The sequence below is a fragment of the Semicossyphus pulcher genome, unplaced genomic scaffold (assembly GCF_022749685.1).
Source record: "Semicossyphus pulcher isolate SPU_LCO1_2020_fin unplaced genomic scaffold, fSemPul1.0.p SCAF_11, whole genome shotgun sequence".
In the NCBI taxonomy this organism is placed as follows: domain Eukaryota; kingdom Metazoa; phylum Chordata; class Actinopteri; order Labriformes; family Labridae; genus Semicossyphus; species Semicossyphus pulcher.
This window is the reverse complement of record NW_027211615.1, coordinates 4,821,826-4,834,008: the sequence shown is the minus strand read 5'-3', so window position 1 is coordinate 4,834,008 and position 12,183 is coordinate 4,821,826. Positions and strand designations below refer to the sequence as shown.

Sequence of the window (12,183 nt, the reverse complement as noted above, 5' to 3'; positions counted from 1 at the left end):
CACTGTACAAAAAAATAAGATATCATATTTTTTGTAGTGAATATAATGCTAATACTAAAATTGGGCTTTTTTTCTTTTTTCTCCAATTAATAATCAATTAATTGTAGAAATAATCGACAGATTAATCAATTGTCAAAATAGTTGTTAGTTGCAGCCCTAAATAATACTATATACTGCAAATTAAAAGGCTTTCATCAGTGGGCCACAGGCTCAATCACCACTGTGTTACCTCATTCAGCGATAGATAGAGACTTAACAGACATTTATTGACATGAAAATCTTCAAGATTATTACTTCAAGTAAAAGTAAAATTACTGACTTTCAAAAAATACAAGTGCACGAAAAAGCTACTTAATTACAATAACGTGAGTAATTTGTTACTTCCACATCTGTTACATACGAATAACAGTGTTTTACTTCTTGTGGGTAAAATGAAGCTGAAAACAACCTTGTTTTTCATCCACTGGAGTTAGATTTAGTTAAGTTAAATATGAATGTAAACTTGAATGTAACTTTTCTCTCAACAAGGTCCAATTAAAATCTGTTCTGGAAATGTAAACAGAGATCTTTTTTAAGAAAGTAGTGTTGGTTCATTGTCCTGAAATATTACAATTACTGTTGCTTCTGTTTGTGCGTTAGCCGCTTAGCTATAAAAATATCTGGAGCTACTTTCTACCAAACAAATGGTACCTTTGCAAAGAGTTAAAGTGTTGTGTTAACAATCCAGCATAAATCGGCCCATTTATCCGGGAACAGATATTACTGTTGTAATTGAGGTGAACTGAACCCTTAGGTTTCATGGCCCCCAAGCTGCAGCTGGACTAAGCCAATGAATTTCTCTTATTCTGACTTTTATTTGACAGTAACATAGAAAAAGAAAACGCAGAGCTTTTAAAGTGAGCCGCATTTGGTCAGAGATTTAGAGTTCATCATTCGACTGACTATAAAGCCAAGTGTCCCTCTTAAGATTTTAAAGAGAGGCCATGAGACAAAGCAACAGAGCACTGTTTCCTCCCTCATGTTCACACTCCCCCTTTAATCAGACTATGCAGCTTACGTTAATGGGAAGTGAGGAGTAGCCACCGAGGAACAAATGGAAGGAAGCCAGATCCATGTGAAAACCAAATATGAGTTTCACAGAGACAGTCTCAGCAGCAGGCTTGGAGACAGCATGTTGAGCCACTACCGGACTTACCAAAATAAATACTGCAACTGCTGAAAGATGTGATCTGCAGAAATGTATTCAGAATCCATCAAAGATTCAGAGTTTCTGGAAGATTAAAGTACAAAACTGGGGGAGTTTGGACGACTGTTTGGAAAGTTCTGGCTGACTTATCATGTCTGCATGTGCAAACAAGCTCGCAAGTATGTCCACAGTCTCACAAGAACATACACACACACACACACACACACACACACACACGTCTCCATGGCTGCTGTAAGTGTGATCCAGGAGAAGATGAGTTATAGAAGACAGTATCAGGGCTAATTTTGGGATGCAACACTTTATAACTTATAACAATTTCTTGTGTAACAAAGACAAATAACTGATGAGATTAAATAAACTTTATGAAACCAAAGCTGTGAATAAATTTACACTTTATCTACTTTTGTTCACAAATAAATATACAACACAGAATTCCTGTTGATCCACAAATCCAAGATCCATGACTTCACACGACCAAAAGTTTTGATGCGCAAGTAAAACTGCTCTCTGATTGGACGGAATTTTCACGTGGGAAAACTCCCTGAAGTAAACAAAGAGAGAGAGCGCACTCCTCTTCTCTATTTGACTGAACATTTTTTAAGGGAAAATCACATTGTCACAGACAACAATGGAGCAACAGCAGCGTATTGCAATTGCGATAGTAGCTTTAATTATAATTTTGTGTTGCTATCAAAGAAAAGCAGTGAAGTACGAGCACATCTCCAGTCGTGTAAACAATGCATCGCTTCACACAATTGGAGGAGACCTCATGGATGCCTACGATATGTTTCTTTGTATTAAAGGCGGTAACGTATTTATTTAACGTTATGTGAATACAACTGCAAAAAGGTAAACAATTCTGGTTTGCTTCCTTTATTAGGTCCGATTATTTTCTCACCTGAATCAAACTGAACTGTTGTTCATTTGGAAACGGACCAATCCCGTATTTTCTGGTGGTTTGGTCCACACCAGAGTTCCAATGCGTGTTCTCACTTGTCCACACGAACCGGACCAAAGCTGTCGGGTCTCAATGCGCTTAGTATGGTGTTGATTAGCTCAGGTGAACTAGTATAAATGCCTTGCTAGCAGCCTGCAAGCCAGTAATGCTAACTTATAGCTAATGTTATAGCATGAAGCACCACTGATAACACACACAACAGCAGCTGTGGCCAAATTAGGCTTCTAGTTAGATTCACTGGTGACTCTAAATTGCCCGTAGGTGTGAATGTGAGTGTGAAAGGAAAGTTTGATTGACTTGCGACCTGTTCAGGTGTAACCCCGCCTCTCGCCCAATGACAGCTGGGATAGCCTCCAGCCCTTCCGTGAGCCTGAAGAGGATAAACAGTATAGATAATGGTTGGATGGATGGGTGTAGTTGACTTAATATAACAAACACTCATGTGGACTTGTGATCTCAAGACTTAAACACGAACACCACCCTGTGAATGAAAAGAGAATAAACGGTGCAAAGGACGACCAGAGCTTCTATAGAGATTGTATTATATTTCCAAAAATATATGTACAGTCTATTACAAAGGTTACAAAGCAAAAAGAATTGTCTATGTAACAAGAAATTGTCTAATTCAATGATCTTACAGTTCTGCTGTTGGGGAAAATACCAGTGAATATCCTCAATAGTTTCATCACAGAAAAATAAATAATAAATTGACAATTTGTTTACTGTACAACAAACTAAAAGGCAGAATCAAACAAGGTCAGAGTAAAGATGGAAATCCTATCAGCTGTCTTTGGTCCTAAATGAAAAATTATGTACAACTGAAATCTTGTGGGTGACAATAATTCATCTGCGAGATAGAAAAATATAGTGCATTTTCATGTATTCAGAGCTCTCTACTGAGTAATATGTGTAAAAAACAATATAAATAAAATGTACAAGTTTTACAATTAGAACATATACAAAGATTCCCTCAAATCTCGGCTCTCTCCGACACAATCGACAGTGCTGCGCTCTTTGGAATTATCCACCACCTCGCCAAAGCGGTGACGCTAATTTCCAACTGCTGAACCACAAGATTTGAAAAATAACTTCATACTCTATCTGCTATTCCTGATTCCAGCTGACCCTCTACGTACTGCAGGCTTCTGTTTTTTGTCTTTTTCACTTTTTATTCTTTTTGTGTTTTTGCTGAAAGAGTCACAACAAAAGTTTTTATTTCCAAAGTTGAGCAACCTGAAGTTTAAATGTGGGTGAGACGGACAGTAAAGTGACTTTCTGTTGCTGAAGGTTAAAGGTGATGTGGACGTGGGATCGATTGTATCCTGGCCTTAATCTCAATTTGGCTCGATCTGCTGTTTCCCCAGCAAAGGAAGAAAGCGGGACAGAGGCATTCTGCCCTGGGGTGTGAGGGGCCTCCAGGGGCCCGGTTTGAAAATCAGAGCAGGGAGTGAGGGTGAGAGAGAGAGTGCTGCCTGTGAACTGGGGAGTTTTGTGCTGACTGAATGACTTTATGCCGGTATTCAATTCAAAGGTCTGGCCAAGGCCCAACTGCTGAGCTCTGCTGTATGGATAAAGGGAGGGGTGTGTGTGACACGGGGGGGCTCAGAGCCGGTCAGGGCTAATTCCTGGTGTCTCCTCACAAAGGTGAGTCCCACAGTGAAATAGATCTACATCCACACTAAGCTGGATAATTCTGAAACACTGTCAGCGCCTAAAAAAGACACGCATCTACATGATCTTTGCAGGTAATCCTTCGTTAAGATCTTTGTCCTCACTAATCAGGTGGGCAGCAGCACAACAGCTACAACTTCTTTCTGACCTGATTGCACAGAAATACATAAGAGCATAACGCCATGACTTTGTGTAAAAGTCACCTCATGGACCGAAAGAAACAACGCCAATGCAAAGTCCACACTGGGGAAAGAAAGAGGGGTTAACACTGTCAGTTAAGTCAGTAAAGTAACGCAACACATTCAGGTAATTTGACGTTACATGCATAAAGACAACATTGTTTGCAACATTGTCTTTCAGGTTCACACAGGATTCATACTCTGGGTTCCTGGGTGGATGTCGTGTGATTGTGTGACCCATCCATCAACCCAGACCAGCACCCTGAACTGACTTCATCGCTCTAAAGAGGACTCCATGACAAGTATCCTCTTTGACTTTCCATTGGCATTATTTCCAACACATCCGTGGTGCCTAAACATGATTTAAACACATTACTCGCCACTACAGTTTAATGGGGTGTCAAGAAGTCGTTTGTGTGCAGCTACACCGGCCCTAATAAAACTTTCCACATCGACGTGCTCGCACAGTAAGTGCTGACAGACGTACGTGAACATGCCGTCTTTGCAGCCGTGCATGTCTGAGTCCATAGTTTAGGACTCCAGCTGTCCCTTTAGAGGTGACAGCCTTTACTCAGTAGTGTCCATGCAGGCTTACATCATCCTTATTGGCCTCCTCTTTCAGATGTATCCTCAGTGGAGACTAAAGTTTTGTTAGTTAGTTGCGACGGAAGGCCGAATGCAGAGACAAATATGTGTTTCTAAATGTAGCAGGCTTCATGTGGACACAGAGACACCTCAGAAAGCTGCTCATGGTTTCATGCAACGTATATATTATGAGGTTACAGCAGCAGTAAAAGATGATAATGGTGTTCTTGTGTGAACAGCACTCCTCTTTACATGACAGCTGAGTAACTGCATCTTCTTACCCAAGGATTCTGCTCTATTCAGCGTGGAACCTTTTGTTTTTATGCATTTCAGGTGGAGACAGATGGCACCGAATAGGTTGATTGGCTTTTAGCACATTTTCTGCAAAGCCCCCCTCATCTCTGCTCCCATACAAAGCCGTATGGAAGAAAAGAGGAGCAATCTTAAGAGACACTTTAATGCATGTTCAGTCACATCTACGCCTGTGAGGGATGAGCGGCGGAGTCGCATGAATAAACAAGGCGAGCTGCATGGCTGCCTGCAAAGCCGGGACGGTGGGATTTAACAGCACGTCTGACTCGGGCTCCGTCGTTTGGTCCTGCATTTTCAGACCCAAACCCTGAAGGGGCTCTTTGATTTCTGGGCTGCGCACAAATGTCAGAAGATGATGTCAGCATGGCTAATTGGCACCTTTGTAGTGTTTCGAACGGCGCCTCTTTCATCTCTGCAGCCACTCAATTCAACATTTCCATGCCGTGTTAGATTTCCATCAAACGTTTAGCGTATCATGGCGTCAAAACACGACATGATTATTTCATTTGATGACTTGGCACGGCAGTTTTCTGAGCACTTTCTAAACCGTTGTGAGGTCAGAGAGGTACGTTTCCTTTTACTTTCCTTCTCCGGCGATGACTTTCCAAAGGGTTTGTCTCAGCACAGCACACACATGCGATACAACCTAGCACCTTAAAGTCTCAGGTGAGGGCCATTTCTACCTGGTAATTATTGCTCTGATTAGTCCACCTCTTCCTCGCTGACTGTGTCACTCGTGGCATTAACCGTGTCCGTACATTGCATTACACCAGTTCAAGTTCCAGATAAAAAGACATCACACTACAAGAAAAAATAGGGAGCTTGTCCACCCGTTAACTGAACCGCAGAAAGCATTGCCATTGAAGTGCCTAAAATAGTGGCAATACTTAATGTAACACATTTTAAGGCAGTATAAAGTCTAACCCTTTCTCAGATCCACCCTCAAAAACTGTATTTGCAGCTGAAAAATGCACCAAAACAAACGCTGTGTGCAACATTTTAGGCAAAAAGATGGCAAAACAATTTGCGGTAGCTTCAATTTCAGTACAATCGTTCAACAGTGCTGCAAAACTCCACTCTGCGTTTCCTGTAGTGAACACAAGACAAAGGATATTGCTACTCTTACAGAAAGTCTGGTGATTCAAAGAACAATTTTCACTCCTGCGTCTCCTCCGTGTTGCACTCCTCAGAAACTCCTTTATAAAAAAATGTGAAACCACGTTGAAAAGCCACTCCTGCAGGCTGCAAACAAGCATGTGAGGTTACCATTTTCACTTCAACAGCACATGTAGGAAAACACAAGTCACTGCAAACAGTCCAGCATGTGTCGTCACAAAAAGTACCTTTGAATCTGCACCTAAAAGTTCCTCTGTGTTTGGATAAAAGTGTTTACCCTGTTGTCAAGTCCAAATAGAAGAGATAAAAACTGCTGTGGGGCCGCAGCGTGTCACCGCGCCACACACACAGAAAACTAACAAATTAGAAAAGAACCACAGCAAGAAGTCTTTTGTTCTTTTGAAGGAAATCCAAAGCCATGGTGTGCACGAAAATCATTCAGTGAGTTAAACAAATGTAAGCATCAAACTCTCTTATGCGCAATTTGATATGTGGTTGAGTTCATAAGCGCTTCAGAGAAAAAGAAACCAAAACAGGAAGTCTTGTCGTCCAGGTAGTTTCTTTTTTTGTTGCAGTTTTTTTTGCCCTTTTCCTCTCTTTAGTGCCCTTTGCAGAGGAGGACCACAATCTTTCACTGAGGAACAAAGGAATGATTTCACTCCAGACACGGCCGGAAGAGTCAGACATAACAGACGTCCGTTAACTTTGACGATTATCCCGGTTACGTCCCAGGCACTGCTCCAGATAAGTTCTGCTTCTTGTTTTCCGCCCCCCGTACGACGCGGCCTGTGGCGGTCCGTCACACCTGGACCCCCGTGCCGTGGAGATGCAGCATCTGGGCTCTCATAGTCTGTATGCTGCTCATGATCTTTTTCTGATGGCCCACCAGCGTGATCCCCAAGCTCATCACATCCCTGGAAGACAGGACAACACATCAATCAATGAACCGGACCGCAGTAAGCGACAACAAGCGAGATTTACAGCCTCAGGTTTTTCATTATTGTGAGTAAGAGGCCCAAAAAAGCAGGTAAACACAGCCGACTTGTTTATGAGTGTTTATATGAATCAGCAGGATCCCTGCAGAGATAAAGCTTTCTGTTAAACAGTAAGATGTATTTTCTAACCTGAAACAGCAGTCCCATCGATCCCTTCAAAGCCACCACAATCCATTGACAAAAACAGTAATTTAACCTTGCAGGCCATGAGAGTTGATTATCTGCTGCTACATCAAAATGTTTTTGTGTTATTGTGCGTTACACAAATATTGTTTTGGATCCAAGCCGTTTAAAGTCACACAAAACAAAAACAGAAAAACTGATGAAGGCAGCTGTGGAAAAGCAGCTCCTTTGTTCTGAGAGGTAAAATGACCATTTTAGTCAATAATATCTGCTGGCTTTGAGGAGAGTGATGTAACAGCTGCTCCTGGTAAAAAAAGCGTCTTAACTCTAATCACGGTCTTTTCCTTTCTAATCTGTCAGTTGCAAACACAAGCTGTTTTAGTGGACATGTTTTTATTCGAGTGTGTTTCCCTGCAAGGATTACATCTCTTTACACGGTGGCCAACTGAATCAATCACTGGAGTAATCCCTAAACTTTTTGTCTCTTTTAGTCACAGGCCAGGTTTAAAAACACTGGAAATACCCTTTAATACCAGTGTCAGACATGATCTGAAGTGGTCTCAAGTTGAATATTGTTTTGGTGAGTATGTTTGGAAACACTATTTGAAACCTTGTGCTTTTTATGGGAATGCGGAGACGGATGTTGACATCTTCTGGTCATTGGAAGTTCTGAGTGACTCCTCAGAGCAAACCACAGTCTGGGCTGATCCTCACATTCTGCTGCTCTCAGCTGGTAAGAATGCAATAAACAGCAAAGAGTTCACACGAGTTCATGACGCCCGGGACGTCTCGTATGGATTTGGAGGAGACACCATGAATAATACATTTTTTAACATGTCTTGTGTTTTAATGTCCTTGAACCCTACAAACAACACAAAGCGGATGGAGCCACAGAGCATCAGGCCCGTTTTATCCTGAGATGTAACAGTGCACAGGAGTTTAAATCAAACTCCTTGTGGGTGTTTACTGTTGAGTTATGTAACAATCTAAAAATAACAAGACATAATTAATTGCATTCTTGCATATGTCGGGGTCTAAATCACTAATATGTTTAAACCATTTTGGATTCGCTCCTGTAGATTTCATCAGATGGCAACCAGTGTTGTCCAATTGGGAAAAAAGTGTTGGGCTGGTAGATGAATTTTGGGCTGCTTCTGTCGACATTTTGAACACCAAAAAGCGGTGATTTTAAGGTTAAAAACAAAGATTTCATGGTTTCCACTCATTTTTTGTCCATTTGATTGACATGAGTTGTATTCAATCCTGTGAATAAAGGAGGACCTGTTCACTGTGAGGTCATTATCACTGTGACAAAAATGTTCTTTTTACATTTGTTAAATCACAAATATCAATTTAAGTCACATTTTATCACCAATCTGCCTAAATAATGCCTTATTTTTAATATTTTTGGTGCATTTAATGTCATATTCATTTCTATAGTTTTTAAATAGGTTGGATTTTGGTGTCACGTTTCATGGCAGTATTTGCTCACTTTATTGTGGCTTGGCCACTACGCCAACTGCACTCTTTATGGGTTGCAATAGCATATTTATCTAACATTTCTTCTGTGGTTATTAGATGCAGGTATGAAGCTTTGCATGATTATGATCTGTTTGCTATTGCGTGCGTCATGGTTTTATGGTTTTACACAGGTTTCTGGCAAGGTTATGATGTGGGCTGCTTTTTATTGAATTGGGCTGCTTTTGAGTTGTAATTGCGCTGGAAACTGTTGATCAGATCTGGCAACACTGATGGCAACAAAGGCATGTTGAAAGGCAGAAAGGATCCTGAGAGATGGATTTTTGTTAAAGAGGAAGATGCTTTTTTGAATCAGAAACAGCCCTTACATCGCTCTCTTCAAAGGCACCACACTCCATTGACAAAAACAGTTATTTGATCCAGCAGAACAAGGGAGTTGCTTCTACCACTGCCTCTTTTTTGTATTGTAGTGTGATTTTGTTGTTTGACAGGGTTATTTTGGATCCAACACAAGAAGATAACAGCAACAAACGAACCCTTAGAGGCAGCTTAAGACCAGCAACTCCCTTGTCCTGAGATGTAGTATTGCTGTTTTTGTCAATGGAGTTTTGTAGCTTTGAAGGTAGCGATGTACTGGCTGTTTCTAGTTATAAAAGCATCTTAGTGAGATAGACCTGGTTGCCTCTGCTGTTCAAAGTTAGGTAAAGTTAGAGAAACTCGCAAACCTAAGAACAGGAAGTCGACCAAAACTACATGAATGAGAAATGCATCCAAGTAGATTTGTTTACCCAAGTTCTGACAGACTCTGATCTCTGCTACACTTCACTATCTTCAGAGTGTGGCTGGTATTAATGTTCTCTACTGATGCCGAACCACTTGATATCTACTTACTCGATTGACATCCTGGCCACAGATTCCAGGGAACTGTAGCCAGCTGCTGTGAAGTTGTCTCTGTATCGCTCCATCTTGATGGCTTCCAGCCACTCTCCCACTGAGCGGAAAGCGGTGAAGTCTGGTGTGCTCTGATCTAACAGCGGACTAATTGGTCTGCGGGATGAGCACAGAAAGATGTTTATGTCTTATGTGAAAAGGAAACATTCGGCTGAAAACACAATCAAGCAGGAGACGAGACAAAGCGACGACCAAAGGCTTCCAGTGGTGCGGCAAATTGCGAGAAGGGGAAAAAGTGGCTGATTGGAGGCTTCAATCAATAAGAATTTCACAAACAGATGCAGCATGTCAGCTTTCTGCTTCTGAAAAATATTTTTGTCAATATCTTCAGAATCTGAATGCATCCACCCCATGCGGGCTCTGTATGATAAAGTGCTTTTTAACCAGCTGTAACCTCGCAGTCTCAATCTCACCTCGGGAAAGAATGTTCTGACTGCAAATGGCGTTCATTTGACAAACGTCAGAGTGAGGTCTGGAGTTCCCTCTGCACTCTGAAGTACCAGGAACTCATTACAGAGATTGATTTAAAAGCCCTGCGATTGACCATAAAGCCATGGAAGCTGCTTTGGGGTATCGATCCCCCGGGATTTATCTTTCATCTGCGAACTACAGAGGCTAAATCATCCACTGGGCACTTTGGATCATCCGCTAATGCTCTGAAATAAAAGTTTAAATTCTTTATTGTATGAAGCCGCATTTTAAAATGAATCATTTGAGGGTTTACTTCCTCACCTTGTACATGTTCCCACTGGGGTTTTCAAAGTGTTAGGGTTGCGGATCATCTTATCAAGGATGCCAACGATCTGATCGAATTTGGGCCGCTCGGCTCTGTCTTTCTGCCAGCAGTCCAGCATGAGCTGATGCAGGCCTGGTGGACAGTCCATCGGGGCTGGAAGACGGTAGCCCTCCTCTATCGCCTTTATGACCTGCAGAGTTCAAAACAGATGGAGTCATTAGTGTCAGCAATTAGTCCCATCCCAACCCCGAAGAAATGATCCCTCATCTCGTGTCTAAAAGGTGAGATTTATTAAGATCAGGCACATTACTGAAATCTTCTCACACTAACTGATCCTGTGAAGGTGATGTGGGCTTTTATTAAGCCTTCGTGTGTTCATTGTCATCACCTGCTGTCAGCAAGTGCTAAATACTGCAGTGAGGCTTTTAACCAACTCTTCTTTCCATCCCCATCAGTCTGTCCTGGAAGACCTAATAACTCTGATAATCTTTACCAATCATTTTCAAGGTTAAAAACGCTGGTTTGAATCCCGGTTCGGACGTAGTAGGCCTTTCTGTGTGGAGTTTGCATTTTCTCACTGGCTTCCTCCCACAGACCAGACATGCTCGTTAGGTTCATTAGTGACTCTAAATTGCCCGTAGGTGTGAATGTGAGTGTGAAAGGTTGTCTGTCTCTGTGTGTCAGCCCTATGATTGACTGATGTAACCCCGCCTCTCACCCAATGACAGTTGGGATAGGCTCCAGCCCTCTGCGACCCTGAACAGTATAAGCGGTATAGATAGTTGTTGGAGATGCCACAGTGCAGACAAACCCATGCCATACACTTTTAAAGACTTGAGTCTGACAACCTCACAGGCAATAATATCTTGAAGATTGGGTATCTTGCAAGGTTGTCTTTTACATACGACTAGATCCCTGTTGAGATTATTTCCCATCATGCTCTCTGAGGAAATTTACAAGAAGAAAAACAACATTGCTACCAGCCTTCCTGGAGTCCCCTCCATGTTTACTATGTACCTGGTTTGCTGCTTCCTGTTTGGCGCTGGTAAGAGCGCTCTTATTGGTTGTTGACAACTCCTAACTGCGTTCACACCGAACGTGAAGTGAATATTCGCCTCGCTCACACAAATTTGAGCCACGATCATTCGCGTCATTCACTTTGCGCCGCCCAGCGTGAATACGTCTATTCGCGTTCGAACGCACAGTAAGTCTTGAACTTCACCATTTGCATGGACCAAGACTTAAAACTTAGGATAATATGAAACATTATTGTTTGATTATTGAATGTCAGAGGATAAAAAGCTTGCTCTTGTGATTTTATTCAGACAGTGATATCAGTCAGAGGTTGGTGTAAGGTCAGCATGAGTTGTTTTCCTGGTATTAATGTCCTACATTGTTCATGTGACTAAACAAAGAGCTATATTCATACTGCTCTGATAAATAATCTAAAAGATCCTTCCACTGAGCCTGTAATCTGAGCCTCCTGTCTCTTCACATCATGCATGAGGTTCAGCACAGAGTCCATTAAAAGTCAGTGCCGTGAGAACAGTAGGTGCAGCGGGCACTTTGATTCGGGCCCCTGGTTCCTCCTCCTTTATTGCGTGTATGAGCAGCTGCCAACATCTCTGCGTATGTTCATCAGCTATTCCTGTCAGGACCGCTCAGACTAGACTGAGTCATGGAGGGAGAAGGTGTCAAAACAATGAAACCGTTGGGAAAAATGCAGATAATGTTCTCCCTCCATCCCCAGAGGATGTTTGCTGACATCTTGACAAAGCGCAAAAATTCTGACATTGATGTCTGTCAAGTAGCGGGGCGTCAAAACAGCACATGCACGGCTCTAATACGCAGGCATCTTGTTTAGCATTTCT

The 12,183-nt window shown here is 42.0% G+C and overlaps 1 protein-coding gene across 2 annotated transcripts in view; it reads right to left on the bottom strand.

Annotated features, from left to right (window-relative positions):
• Positions 1-1,619: 1,619 nt before the first annotated feature.
• Positions 1,620-12,183, bottom strand: part of epha7 (eph receptor A7) — a 91,209-nt gene continuing 80,645 nt past the window's right edge. For both annotated transcript variants that reach the window (XM_069656466.1, XM_069656458.1), the window contains exons 15-17: positions 10,309-10,502; positions 9,517-9,672; positions 1,620-6,942 (exon numbers count right to left, since the gene is read on the bottom strand). In XM_069656466.1, the coding sequence (XP_069512567.1) occupies positions 6,828-6,942; positions 9,517-9,672; positions 10,309-10,502 (465 nt within the window). In that variant the 3' untranslated portion in view covers positions 1,620-6,827. The remainder of the gene's footprint in view (positions 6,943-9,516; positions 9,673-10,308; positions 10,503-12,183) is intronic.